General features: G+C 46.8%; 1 protein-coding gene across 4 annotated transcripts in view; it reads left to right on the top strand.

Annotated features, from left to right (window-relative positions):
- Positions 1-11,007, top strand: part of LOC144169975 (uncharacterized) — a 14,930-nt gene extending 3,923 nt beyond the window's left edge. For 3 of the 4 annotated variants that reach the window (XM_077699455.1, XM_077699453.1, XM_077699454.1), the window contains exons 4-8: positions 1,866-2,255; positions 4,116-4,367; positions 4,750-4,923; positions 6,751-6,852; positions 10,823-11,007. In XM_077699455.1, the coding sequence (XP_077555581.1) occupies positions 1,866-2,255; positions 4,116-4,367; positions 4,750-4,923; positions 6,751-6,852; positions 10,823-10,948 (1,044 nt within the window). In that variant the 3' untranslated portion in view covers positions 10,949-11,007. The remainder of the gene's footprint in view (positions 1-1,865; positions 2,256-4,115; positions 4,368-4,749; positions 4,924-6,750; positions 6,853-10,822) is intronic. The other variant, XM_077699456.1, reaches the window with a different exon arrangement.
- Positions 11,008-14,742: the final 3,735 nt, after the last annotated feature.

The raw sequence follows: 14,742 nt of genomic DNA, 5'->3' as shown, positions 1-14,742 counted from the left end.
ACACCAGAACTGATGGCATGCCAAAAGACACCATGGACCCGTGCAACATGCCGACAGGCGACTAATACTGCTGCTCCCGATCTCCCCTTCCTTGTCCACGCAAGGATAGCACGGCGGTGAAAATAAACACGGAGCCGAGGGAAAATTGATTGATTGATTGATTGATTGGGTGGTTGGTTGGTTGGTTGGTTGGTTCATTGATTGATTGATTGATTGATTGATTGATGAATTGTGGGGTTTAATGCGCCAACGCTTCACAGACAATGAGGCGCGCTGTAGTGGAGGGCTGTGGATTAATTTTGACCACCTGGGGATCTTTCACGGGCACTTTTGCTTTTCGCCTCCAAAATAGAAAAGCGGCCGGCCGCTGCTGCCGGGAATCGAACCGCGGGCTCGTGCACAGTAGCACAGCGCCTTAGCCACTGAGCCACCGCAACGGGTGCCCAAAGGAAAACCCAGCACCCTCTCTAACCCACTACTTGGTGCCGCGGAGGAACCCAAAACAAAGTACAAACTAAACTACCCTCTGAATTTCCAAGAACCAGAAAAGGGCAAAGCCAGCCTAGCAACAGCCTTGTTTCCCCTCTCACCAGCCAAGAGGGAAGCCATAGCGCATCCTTTTTCTTTTCGTTTTCTCAACACTGTCAAAACTTAATCTTTTTACACTATTCTACACAGGATCTTCGTGACTAGATAACGAAATGTACAATTCTACGATGCGCTTGCTGAAGGGGTACGATGTGCTTGCTGAAAACGGTCAGATGTACCGAAGGCGCTCAGGCCACGCTGTGGATAGGCTGGGCGTGGAATTGCAACATATACGAGAAATTATCCAGCTGCACAATTTCCACACTACCCTGGTGGCACATGATTACGGTCATCAGAAGCCAAGTGTCTCCCAATGATGGGAAACCCAATTACAGAAAACCTAAAACCTAAAGTGTCCACCTGCGTATGTCTTGACACGTCACGACGCTCGCTCTGAAGTAGGAGAAGGGGGCTCGCTGTGGCCTCTATGCATTTCAAGCCTCTGGGCTCGACCGGCCGGCATAGGCGCTTGTCTGCTAACCTTAGACAGTGCACGCCGTCACAGCGCAGACGCGGGCAACCCACCAAAGGCATGGAATATGCCCGGAGACTCACCAAACATCACTGTGGGTGCCGTGACTTGCACTTGTGGGGAACAATGGCCAATGCTAGAATGGCCAAAGGTGGCCGAAAGGCATTTACATACCGCGTGGTGTGCGTCCCGAAGGTGGTCTCCCCGGTTGTCTCTGGCGCACGTCCCAAGTCCCCCCTTAGGGAGAAGAGGGAGGCACGCTAGGATCTCCCTCGTACCACTAAGGAGGAAAGTGTCGCTAGCGCCTCCTCGCCCCAAGTGGAGGGTCTTAGTCCCCACAATGTCAACATTTTTTGACCTGGAGAAAGTGTATGACACCACTTGGTGGTATGGTATTCTGCTTGAGCTTAGCCGATTTGTGTCTGTGGAAACATGCTGCAGACACTCCAAGACAATTTTATGCATTACACTTTTTGTTTGAGTGGCCACTGCTTTATCTCGCATATGCACATATTTTCAAGTCACAAAGGTCTTGCAGTGTGCCATTGATAACAGTCATTCGTACACTGTTGCAAAATGTTTTGCACCACCAAATGACACTGTGCATACAAATTTCCTTGTTCCTAACAAAGCGCGGCAGGAACTATTGATGAATACGTTCACTGGGAGAAAACCCATCGCCTTAAATAATTTTGTGGCATTTCAGTTAAAACATTGGCTCGTTGAATTTATTAAGTGAATGTATTCAGTAAAACATTCGTGTGACCAAGCATCACATTCCTGCACAATTCTAATTACCTTGCAGTATGACTTTGATTTGGAGCTGAAAACCATCGAGTTTGCGGAGCGCTACCGCCGGGAGCAGGAGTCCAAAAGGCAAGCGCAGACAGAACGCGTGGCAGCTGACATCCAGCAGTTCACTCAGCCGGCCGGGAAGGAGCAGTCTGTAGTGAGTGACACCAGCCCTGGGTCAGCGACTTCTGTGCCACCAGCTGTCGTCACCGCTGCCGCGGCTGCACCCTCCAGCATTCTTCAGCCAGCACAGGCCTCCGAGGCAGCCAGCACTGCTGCCAAGCGGTCCACAGCCGAGAAGTCCTTCAGTTTAGCAGAGTTTGAAAATGACGCTTCAAGTCCCTTCGATTTTGTTGAGCTCCAAACAATTAACGACCTGGAAGAACTCAGCTCCGTCTTTCAGGTGAGATGTGATGTTGGCATGCTTCAACCATTAGATTTCTCTTGGGAAAAAACAGTTGAAGCACTTGTGTCCATGAGTTTACACAAGACAGGGGTGTATTATTTCTTGAGTGGAGTAACTTTTCTGTGACATCACGGAACCTTGTTTGTGCAATTGGCGGCCGCCTAACTGACCTGTCGCGACGACACATGACTGGACGTCTGTAATGTGGCCTCTAGTGCCATTTGACCGCATCACTTGAATGCTAACGTGCAGTTAACGCCCTGAAAATTATATTTTATTGTTGGCCCGTATGACGTCATTCTTGCTCATAACACGTCACTGTGGCGCAAAATTTGAAAGTTTTTAAATACTTCTTGCTTTTTTTTTCGTTAAAAAACATATTTTGTGGCTCTAATAGAGCTGAGTGAGATACGGACTCCTAGTTCTATCAAATTAAACGAAGTTGTATTTTCTCTTCATGGCTCCTTTAAGGACGAAGACGCACGTTTGCTAGCTTCACCGCCATAATATGCGGGTGTGCTGCACGTACAGTCCACTGCAATTCGAAGGTTATCGCGGGAAATCTTCCATGCCAGTTTCGTTATCGTTGTAGATAAAAGGCAACCAAGTCTGTGCTTGATAACAACTAATGTAAAGCTTAAAACCCAAAGGGTGGCAGTCAGTCGTGCGGGCCATTGTTGTAGCATGGAACAGCCAACAAGGGAGAGAAGAGTGCAAAATCTTGATTTTCATGGTTCCGAAACGAAACCATAGGACGGTAGCACGTGTGGCCTCTCGATGCTGGCGTGATAACCTTCAAATTGTGCTCGACTGTACTTCATAGCTGATAAAAAAACTTATTAGTTCCTTTCCTAAAGGGAAATCTAAAATACGCGAATTTTGATAGTAAACACCCAATGTTGGCCTCCACTTTTGCCTGACGAACTTTGGGTGGACCGCACGCCACTCACGAGCACACTCATGATCACGCTCACAAGCGCGTGCCCGCATAACCGCCTGCTCTACGGACGAACCCATGGCCTACCCATAAGCCGGCGAACGGGAATTTAGGTCATCATTATCATCATCGTCATCTAAGTTCCTTAAGGTGGGCTTTACTGTTAGCGTTCAGCATACACAAATCACATGTTAAAGTGTATTCTTTCAAGCTTCATTTGAAAAACAACGCGCAAGAAGCCTTGCCTATTTCCCCGTCCCATCTGTTGGTCGACCGTGCCCCCCCCCCCCCCCCCCCCCCCCCCCCCCCGAAAAAAATTCTTGGCTACGTGCCTGGCTTTCTATGATGATAAACGGGTCGTAATCTGCACATGACTTCACGATCTTTCAGAAAACCCTGTCTGTGCCGTGCATGACAGTTGTTTATATGCTCAGACTTGGTTGTCTTGTCATTGTGGCCATCTGGTTGTGGGACTCTCCACGTAAAGCACCAAAGGCTTCAATGAGCAGAGTCCTTCACGGCATGGGAGCCGTGAAGGTCCCCACAGAAGCATGCGCATTGGAGCTAGGCTCACGAGAGAGGGATGCCTTCTCGGAAGAGGAGAATGCTAGCACGAGACCGATCAGAAGCTACATGAAAGCATTGTCTAGAGAATGACGCGCTATGCATGGACAGCAAAAGAAAGTCAGGACACACATTACAACGCTGCTAGCCAAGATAGCAGCACTCACCAACCAAACTGGGCCCAACCTAGTGTTCAAGTGAGGCATGGGAGCCGTGAAGGTCCCCGCATACAGAGCAGTAACATGAGAGCAATGCGGGGCTAATGTGGTACCACTGCTTTTGGCTATTGTGCTCAAGGGTTGCACAGTTATTGCAACAGCACCACCCTGTTCATGTATATGGAACTACTCCTGCAGGGCATGACTGTGCAGTCACCCGGAGCGGCTTCAGGGGAACCCGAGGCGCCCGCTGGAGTCCCTGCTTGGGAAGCCCCGGAGCTCAGTGAGGCGTGCGTGGTGAACCACAATGACACCGGTGCCTCGGTTCGTTTCTCCAGAAGTGCCGCTGACGTGGGCAGCTTGAGTGACCAAAAGGTTGCTGAGCACCAAACCGTTAGCCCCCCTGCAGGGCTTTCACCTCGAAGCGAACCTACACCTCAGCAGGGAACAGTAAGTTCCCTGGTTGCCTTACCATGCGAGCCTTACCTGCTAGGCTGGAGAAAAAAAAAATGAAGCACTGTATCCGAGTTTCCATCAGCAATGGCAGTGCTATGCAAACAATGTTTCACTGGTCACTTTCATTTCGTGTGTAATTTCCCGCAACATCACAGCTGATTGTTTCACTGTAGGCACACCGTCGGGAATGTTTCTTCACCAGCTCCGTTTCATTTTTGGTTCCATGTATGGATGAGCCAAGGGGAAAGGTACAGTGGCAGGTTTGGTGGGATCAGTTGAAAGCATTCCAGCCCAATTGAAAGCTATCCTTGGCAACTTTTTCTGTTGCAAATGCACCACTTGTTTTGCCTATCGATCTGTCAACTTGCTCTTCCAGCGACCACAGCAGCAGCAGCAGCAGCAGCAGCAGCAAAAGCCTGAACGGGTGCTTGGTGCACAAGCACCTGCCGAGGTGATCCCTCCTCTGTTGCGCTCACTCATGGACATGGGCTTCGATAAGCACCGAGCGCAGCGCGCCCTGCAATCTCAAGGAAGCAGTGACGACAAAAAGGTATTTCATTGGCCTTGTAATCATTTGAGTACTATCGTCTACCTTCCCAACGTGTAGAGTTGCTGTTCTGAGATTATGATCTGAGCTGTACTTCTTTCAATAATTTTGGCTCAAGCTGCAGTGTAGCTGCTTCTCTTTCCACTTTATGGAGATCATGTATGTAGCATGGTGTTCACAACTGACATAAAGGCCATTCAGCGTTCATCGCTAAAGAAGTTTCTTAGTCCGGGGCCTGCATTTGCAGTAAAACATCTTGAGTGCATTGAGTAAACCTGAAATTCCAGTTTATAGAGCAAAAGCTCTACTGCACTACATCTTTCAAGTTCATTTATCACGCCACGAAGGACCTTCGGCCGCCGGCGCAAAAGCTGCTCTTTTCTTTCTTTATCGCTTCGCTGTCTCGGAGCCTCGCAACTGTGGCACCACTTGACTAGGTGCAGTGATGGCAGCGACGCCAATGGGCTCCCTCCCTCTCCTCGTGCACGTTTTGTTCCGCATCCTCCCCGTTGGCAGGAGCGAAGGAAACGGTCGCCGCCAGCGGAGGTGTTTTGTTCCCTGAGAAACTCTGGGGGAATGCCTTTCTTCTCCCTGACTGTCAAACGTCAAGGCCCTCAGGTTGGGTTGAGGTAGGCAAGCCGGTGAGGGAATGTGCAAAATTCATCGAGTTTGTCCAGAGCTGCAGCTGCGAGCGGTCGCAAGCAAAACTCGCTCCCGTGGCAGTTTCTGGGCGCCAGAACCCAACGCATTTCTCAACAACCGTGCAGCGGTTCGGCAACTTTTCGGCCTCTGGGCCCCAATCAGGGATCATGTGGTGATACCCTCCTCATGTACTGCGGCGCGTTTTAATTGTAACCAAGTTAGACTTTTGTCTTGTTCATGTTTTCTCTTCTGTAAATATTCGTGCATACTTGTGCATTTGAGCAAACTTGTAAATATTTGTGCATACTACCTCCTTCCATCTCGTAATCGGATACCTCACACCCCTCCACGATGACACCGCCATACTCAACATCGAACCAAACTTTACTCCAGGCGAAGATTAAATGGCTGCTTTGCCTGTGCTTGATCACTCGGCACTGGCTGGGGTGTCTGTATCTGTGCTTCAGCACATGCGAAATATCTGACTAGGTGAGGGTTTAATGGATGCTTTGCCGGCACTATGTCCCTCAGTCTTACAATTGATGGCGTGCTGGCAGGGCTCTCTGTGCGTTCCTTTCATCCAGTAAATACAGCTAGATGGCAGGCTGCGAAATTTTAAGAAAAAGCAAGCTTTCACGAAGCACTGTGTACATAGTCTTTGCTTTCGTGCTTTCACTTGTGATAACTGGGTTTGTAGGTGTTAAACCTGAGCCATTTTTTCCTTTATTTGAAAGTGAGAGTAGGATCGTTAATTAACTGTGTCACTTTTATGATAATAAGAGTGTGACTTTTGGTTCAGTTCAGCGGTGAATGAGTTAGTCTGTTTTCACGTGTGTTGCAGAGATATAAAATATTTTTACGGCATACATTTTCAAGTGTAGGATTCTTTCCTTCCTTTACTTCCTCCTTTCTTTTTTCTATTACTTCTGCTCCGGAGTGCCTGTTCTTTAGCATTCGTCTCTATTTTTGTCAGATATGCTGTATCTCACATTAATCACTTTTGTGGCAGAAATTCAGCTTATGTATATTGCAATCATTTGTTGCCCAGATCCTTTCTTGTTACTTTGGGCAGTATTAGCGTTGAACGAACATTTTTTACTGAATAGTTGTGCCTAGTGGGTTAGCAGCAAAATGTCCTAGGTGTGGGCACTGCAGGGAGCGTAATCAATGGAATGCTTCTTTTTCTAGGTGGTCGAGTACCTGTGCCAAGTGCAGTCTCTTGTTGATGCTGGGTTCAGTGACATGGATGCTGAGGAAGCCTTAAGACTCAACCCAGACGGCTATCAGCAGGTTGGTGCTATGTAAAAACCATTCAGACAGAATTGGTGCGTGCTACTGTGAACCTGAACGACAGACAAGTACATGGTCTGATCAGTCACGTGACGGCAGGGACCGGTTCGGCACGGTTCAAAGCGCATTCCTCATGGCGGACTGGCTCAGAGTGCCACAAACGAACCAGGTGGCTGAACTCGGAATGTTAAAGGCTGAACACAGGTGCCGTTTGGCCACAGTAGCATGTCAAAACGCTCCAACCTGCACAGACAGTTTCAGACCCGTGAGAGCCCACGGCTCGCGTGCCAGGCCCACTCACGCAGTTGCCAGCATCGTGCACACGAATGGCGATGCGACAAGCGGTGACAACATGGTGAACTGGGCTGCTGGTACATGTCAGTGCTTGCCACTTGCTCACCAGAATGGAATTCTTGGTGAAAAAGCAGTGATGCTACTGCTGCGCCAATTGCGCCAAACTGCGCCCAAGTGCTCTGGCTGCTACATCCTGCTACATCTCCTCTAAATTTGGCGATTCTGCGCCCGACCTGCGCCCAAGGGTGTACGGCGACTTTCAGAAACGAAACTAACTACTTGAGGTTCCCCATTGAAAGCGACATCGCGGTGCACCTGTTTTCAGGACGCAATCCGAGCCAAGTCAAGGCAAACTGGCCCTTGTTGCCATAACGGCGGTGATGCGTTTTGCAGCTGGCGCCTCGTAGGCGTTGTGAAATCCCCCCCCCCCCCCCCTCCCCCCCCATTTGCAGTCAAAGAAAATTATGTTACACGAGCGCGACAAAAGCAGGTAAAAAGCAAACTAAAACACATGCTACTAACCTGGAACAATGCCGAAAGCATTGCGGGTTGCGGGAGGAGCAGAAAATAACAAACTTAAGAAGGCTCTTTTCAACATATTATTGCATATTGCACGAAGAAATGCACACGCTTGCTTTCACGTCACAACACCTGCATCACGGCCCACAAATTTCACTTCTTTTCACGGGCACAAAGTTCTCGCGCCTCCGAACTCTACGCGTGTTTACCAGTCGCCGATAGAAGTACGAAGAGGCTGCAAGTCAACCTACCGTCTCGCTATCCACCTTTATACGATGATTACTTGCTTTTACAATCCATACATGTTTCTCCACACTGATGAGTTCCACGCTATTCGTTGATTAGTGCACGCGTACGCTGAAGCCACTGACGAAAGAACTGAAGCGCACGGGAAGTTGCTTGCCGGCCCGACCCGGCGGGTACAGCCGGCACTGGCCAAACGAGCCCAGCGGCGGCGGCTTGCCTGCCCGCCGCTGTTTCCATAGCCGGATGTAAAGAAACGTTTCGTTTCCGGCTACGTCAGCCTACTCCACGGCCATGATTGGCTTACCGGTTTTGCGGGGCCGTCGCACGACGAGGAAATTCGAACCGAGAGCGATCTGCTCCGCCGTCGCAAAGCGACGAAAACCGACGGCCGGCTTGTCGCTTTGCGACACCGCTTTTCGTCGCGCGACGAGGCAAATCGCCAGTGGGAATGTGCCTTTTAAGGCTAGAAAAATGCCTAGGATTGGGAAGGGGGCGCCAGTGTTGTGCGAGGGCACTTGATTGGAAAAGGGCGGCAGTTTCAAATTGCCCTAACTTGTGTGGGGAGGGGGGGAGATGCTTGCTCACAATTTTATGGCAATACATTAGCAATGTGTGTGGTGCAAGCCGATGCACTACAGTATCCACTCAAACATCTTCCAAAGGACCAAAACTGGATGAGGGAGTGAGGGAGCACAGCAGTGCGCAAAAGGTGTGCCTGTTCCTACCACAGAAGTTTTGAGTGAGCTGCAAAATACTTGTGTTTTTGCTCTCCAACAGGCAGGACGATGAGATTGACATTATTCACCCCCTTGATTTAGGCACAACTAATTCCATGCTTAGCCTCATCCATTAAGGGGGGACACTGGTCTTGAGGATATTTTTGTTATTTTTTAACCTATGTGCCTGATATGTACACATTAGGTGTATTTTAACATCCTGAGCACAAATATGCAGTCAGTTTTCATCTATGCAGTGTAAGTTCAGAGTTGTGCAACATGTTATGCCATGCCGTTTCGCTCTGGACATGCCCAAACATACAAAGCACCCCGAGATCTTCCCTGCAACCAATTCCTGCCACAAAGCGCCCTACTTGCTGGGAGGCATGGGTCACACCCCCTAAGGAGCTTGAAGAGCTCTATTGGACCACGCTGGTGCACCACGTTAAAAACACGCCAGGACTATTATAGTCCCTGCAACCTAACCAAGAAGCCGAGCAGTCCTTTGGACACAGGCTTCAAAATAAAGTTTATCTCTCTCTCTCTCGAGCAATTTTTTCATTATCTACTTATGAAATACTCTAATACTTTTTATCCCTTAGTGCTCTAGAAGGACCAGAGAGTGCAGCTATACCACTGTAGTAAGTTTTAGCGTTGTTTCTGCAATTGCTGTAAACTTGTTAAATGTGAGGTCGTCAATTACCAAAGTTTTTGTAAAACAAACTGCATAAAAAAATTGTGCTAGCAAAAAGAGGTCCTATATTTTTGTGGTTTTATTGCACTGTTCAGTTCATAAGCTTTGAAATGCAGCAAAAATGATACAAATCTGATTAGTACATCCCAAGATATTATACCCGACAGTTGACCTCGCGAGAAAAAAGTTGACCCAGAGAAAACAAGGCACGAAGTTGGGAAACGTGTGAAAATAGTCATTTAGGCAACTTAAAAGGGTGACCGCTCAGTAAATACTTATGGTACAGCTATAATGTTTTGCAGGTACATCCTTTGGGGCCTGTACACTGCAAATAAAATTATTACATACAATAAACTTTTTGGCAAATTTTCGGTTCTCAAAACCAGTGTTTTTTAAGCAGTATTTTTACGAAACTTGTCACAATTCTATATTCAAAGTTTGTCACCTTCTTGTCTTTGCTACTTCTTTCTACCCTAATTGTAACAATGAAGCCTGTTAGAAATTAAATCATAAGTAGTTGGTTTCAGCTTGTCCCAGATTTCATACTCTTTGGTAGATGAATAGGCACTTCTAAAGCGTTGTATTGGACATAGTTTAAAGCACATTGCACAATACTTTGCCTATAAAAGCGTGTGCCGAATCTCTTTGAAACAAGCAAGACATCAAACATTTGGGCGCACTCAGTGCTTAGCCTCATCCATTAAGCAATATTTTTATGAAAGTTCTAAGGTTTGTGCTTAACATCTCTTTGCTATTTTCATTACCGTAACTTTAATAATAATGTTTGCTGGGAATTAAATCATAGGCCAGGTGGTTCCAGCTGACATACACTTGGGTAGTTCAATACGCACTCCTATAGTGTTGTATCGGAAATTGTCTAAAGCACTTCGCACAATTCTATGCCTGTAAAATGCTGTGCTGAATTCCTTTTTAGACAATTTGTACTGTAAGCGAAAAATCAGATTCAAAATAAGTACTATTAGACAAATCAAAGCAAGCAACTTTACACACTTCTTTCTGCCTGTGGAAATTATAAACAGGAAGTGCTGTGTTTCATGCATTTATTGAATATTCATGTTTGCCCATTTATGGCCACAAAAGCACTTTTCTCCCAGTGCAGACATTGGACAAGCAAAGAAAAGTGCTATTTGAAATAAGCAGCTTTTAAATAATGCTAGACATATTAATTTTGAATAACTACAAGTCTAGAATACTGGTTGGAATTATATCTAAAAGTCTGAAAAGAAAAAAAGAAGGTTGGTCACAGTTCGAACTCTTTTTTTTTTTTTTTTTTTTTTTTTTTTTTTTTTTTTTTTCCAAAGCTCCCACAGGGCTTTACATCTGTACCATAAGGCCGGTGACTATTGCATCTTACCAAGCATGGCAGATTTCGCTCTGATTTTGCGAGTCAAGGAAATGTGCATACCTAGGCAAAACAATGTGCAGATATCTTCCTTTTTTGTGCAAACATTGCAAACATTCTTTGTGTTTGTGTGTGCAGGCGCTGGAATTTTTGCAGCTGCAGAAACAGTTCCTGGCTCTTGGCTTTGAGCGAGACACCATTGCGAAGGCCCTTGTACAAGCCCAAAACGACCGGGACAAAGCGTTGGACTCGCTCTTAGGATGACCCTGTACCTCTACTTACTACTCGAGCCGTTCTAAAAATAAAGTTCTACTTTTTTTTCATCCTGTACCTTCTTTGAAGTAACAGATAGCCACAATGCTTATGAAAAGCGATATTACGAGCATTTGCACCGTGCATATCCACTGCCAGCTGTGAACAGACTCTGGCTGTCATCTCCAGCTGCAACGAATGAATTACCAAAGTGTTCGAGTGAGGAGTTGTCATTGAAACTAAACTGCTTTTATTAACTGACATGTTTGCATATGAGGGTGATGGGATTGGACACGACCCAAAAGTCATTTTCTGCTCTGGCTGCTGATGTATATTTCTACTCATGAGCCCAAGGAACAGAAGGAAGTGTCTGTTGACTGGAACAAGTTTCGGGAGCTTATGTGCCTTTCACAGGATTATCTAGATTTCCTCATCGATAGAGCCTTATTGTAATTTAAGTGGCCAGTAAATGTATCCCAGAGAGTTCTGGCATTACAAAAAATAAAATCCATGCCTTGATAGAACGAGTGCTGCCAAAATGCTAAAAGAATTGGAATGCTGCATCGAGCATTTCCTGTAGTTCCGCTGCTGCTGAGAATTATGTTACGTTCAGATGAGTCAACTCGCTATCTAAATGTGCGAGGTGGATAGCACGAAGTGAAGGTGAAGTGTGAGGCCATAGCACAAAGCTGGGAGAAGTATATAGAAGGAAAAGTCTTACACGGGCCAAAAGGTACGGAACATGGCACGCAAACTGCAATGGCAGCAAGCGTTCCCCCCCCCCTTTTAGTTGACTACATCGGTGACACCTTGGCAGGTACAGTAGACGCATTGGAATTGTACTTTGTATCGAGAGCCGCGCACTTCGCCAAGTTTTTGAATTTTAAACACTGAAAAAAAGTACATCAACTTCATTGAAAATCCTCTCCAAATGAGCCATGTAATAAGCTGTGATGCAGGTTTTTTGCTGCAAAGAGGTGCTTTTCCAAGTGTAGAAGAACGAGGCATTTAGGTGTTAGAGAAAAGACGAATTGTATTGACGGAACAGCTAGATCCAAAACAAACTGAAATGGAAAACGATGATGATAATAGTTGATGTTTAATGGCGCAAGGCCAAGAAGGGCAAAGGGCGCCAAAGGATGAGTTATTTAGTGAGTGATGTAACTAAATACTAAAATCTGAGTAACAGTGAAACGAAACAAAAGACAATGAAGATGGCTGGTGTATAGGGCCAGGGTGATTATGTGTGCTATCACGAGAGCTGTTGAAATTTTATCTCTGCTAAAAACTTAACATGTTGAACAGAAAACATTGGTTCGTAGGCTTTTTTTTTTTAAGTATGATGGGTGCAGTGGAATGTGTCGTCTGTAGAGTTCAGGGAAATGTTTGTGCCGTGTTGTGACAAAAAAAGGAAAATCAAAATAACTAGTGAATACAGTCTACGAAATAGAATTGAATGTGAACATTTTCGACATAACTCTGTCTCGTTGAGTTAAACTTGAGGAAGAGGCAAAAACACCAACCAAAGATGTTTATTAAAAGCGGTCCCAACGTTTCGGAGCCTACTCAGCTCCTTCATGAGGGGTGACTCTGTTGGACCACAAGCAGGAGTTATATCAGGTGGCTTCTTTTTGTTTTGCTTGCATCTTGCCCTTGCAGTCGAACACAGTCACCCCTGGTGAAGGAGCCGAGTAGGCTCCGAAACGGGACCACTTTTAACAAACGCCCTTGGTTGGTGTCCTTGCCTCTCCCTTAAGCTACCTACGAAAATGTCCTACTCACAAGTGTTCTGGCTTACCTGTGGGGAGTAGATGACTTTGGAGCGCTGGGAGTGGTGCCCACGACCAGTGCCCTTGTTGTGGGCACGGCTGCGGCCGAGACATGACGCGTCGGAGTTGGTCTGTGCGCTCGGTGGTTGGTCGCGGCAGAAAGTTGCCTCATAGTAACAGGGTGGCGCTTCAGGAGGAAGATGCGGCTCAGAGCGTAGGTTCCCTGAACGTTCGCGTCCAGCAGGTTCGCGTCCAGCAGGTTCGCGTCCAGCAGGTTCGCGTCCCCAAACACCTAGTTCCTACAACATCGCGGTCAACACATGGCTTCCTGAACTGAGGATCCGCTCCTACCTTCACAGCTCAACAAATGTTTCATCTCTCTCTCTCTCTCTCCTGCTTCTCGCCCATGCCACCTCCGTCTCTCTTCCCCTTTTCTTCCTTTTCCTCTCTCCACATGATCTTCGCCGGCCTCAACACCCGCTTCATCCCTCTTCACTTCTATGCCATCAAAAAGTGCCTCCTCACAGGCATTTAATGCTGCTGAGCTAGAAGCTTGCCTCTATTCTTGGTAAAGCAGCATTTGGACCAAACAACAGAAACAAATTGTACCCTATAAAGCACTTTCTGAGCCATGTCCCTGAAAACTGAGACAGTCCTTGATTGTTATAATCTTGAAAGAAGGAAAAGATCTGCATCAAGGTACAGACCTTTATGTGGCGTCCTCACATCTCCATCGGGTATTCGATGGGCAGATGTTACGCTAATGTTGCACGTTGAGGAGTGACACCATCAACTGGTACCTGCAGGGTGGCATACAAGTGGGACATTGCTTGGCCCAATGTTAAGGTTACCCCGCACTGCAGGGGCCGTGAAGACAGAATACAAGTTGGTTTATTGGAAAGACTGTTTCGTCCTGATAACAGTAACACCCATTTTATCGAAAACTTCAACCAAATAGGCGAGATACTTGAGAAAGCAGCCGAAATAGTGGCCGCAGCCCTTTTCCGGCAGCTGCTCAATCTTGTTTGTGTGATTGGCGGCCGCCGACCTAAGGAAATGGTAAGAATTATGAGTGATTAGTGGGGCCTCCAGTTTCATTTGTTCGTATCACTGGAATGCTGCTGTGCAGTTAACGGACAGAAAACTGTGTTTTAGTGCTGGCCCATGTTACCACACTGGTGCCCATGTTACGACACTGCAGCACGAGTGAGTGAGTCACTGAACATTACACAACAGCAAGCGCAATCTTCAGGCACTCTCCCGGCGGGAGGTGTCCTCAATTTTTCAATATTTCTAGGATTTTTTTGGTTAAAAAACATCTTTCGTGGCTGGAATGACGCGGATTGAGTTAACAAAGGCTTTTTTTTTTTTCCATATGAACGAAGTTGTATTTCGTCTTCGGGGTTGGGCCACGAAGGCAAAATACACGAACTTGGGTCAAATAACCAGTCTTTCCTTTTAAAAGAGAGAGGAACAGAGGGGCAAGGTAGGCAGGGAAGGCAGCGGGACTGTGGACAGTCCCATGGAGGTGCATTGCTCAACAACTACTATACCTTATCGGTTAACATGCTGTTAAGAATGAACATTGGCTTCTTGTCTTCGACTCGAAGCTGTAATTCATTCCTCACCTAAAGTGTCTCGAACGGAAGTTCTTGAGAGCTTTATGTGCATCAAAGATCTTATTGCACACAAAGAGACGCTGACAATAGCAAAACACTTGTAGAGAGGCCTTTTCTTGTCTTGCTGGGATTACAGATTTGTGACGTAAGCCTCCAACACAGCGCTGAAGATGCTTGATCCTGTTTAAATTCTAGACATTAGGTTTGCAACAGAGGCTATCTCCTGGAGCCCAGTGGTGCACCTTTATGCAGAACCAGCCAACTTTCATCGGTGTTACTTACTACCTGAAAGTTAAGTCTCAGCCTGAACACCCATACGCTGATAAAAGATACCGACTTGAGGGCTCATGCTGCTCCTAAATCAGCCTTTCATAGCCCCCAGCCTTTTCCTCTTGTGCTTCCACGAAACTATATTTGT

The sequence above is a fragment of the Haemaphysalis longicornis genome, unplaced genomic scaffold (genome assembly GCF_048455015.1).
Source record: "Haemaphysalis longicornis isolate Haplotype H1 unplaced genomic scaffold, Haemaphysalis longicornis Haplotype H1 scaffold_2, whole genome shotgun sequence".
Taxonomy (NCBI): Eukaryota; Metazoa; Arthropoda; class Arachnida; order Ixodida; family Ixodidae; genus Haemaphysalis; species Haemaphysalis longicornis.
This window is presented reverse-complemented; position numbering and strand designations above follow the sequence as displayed.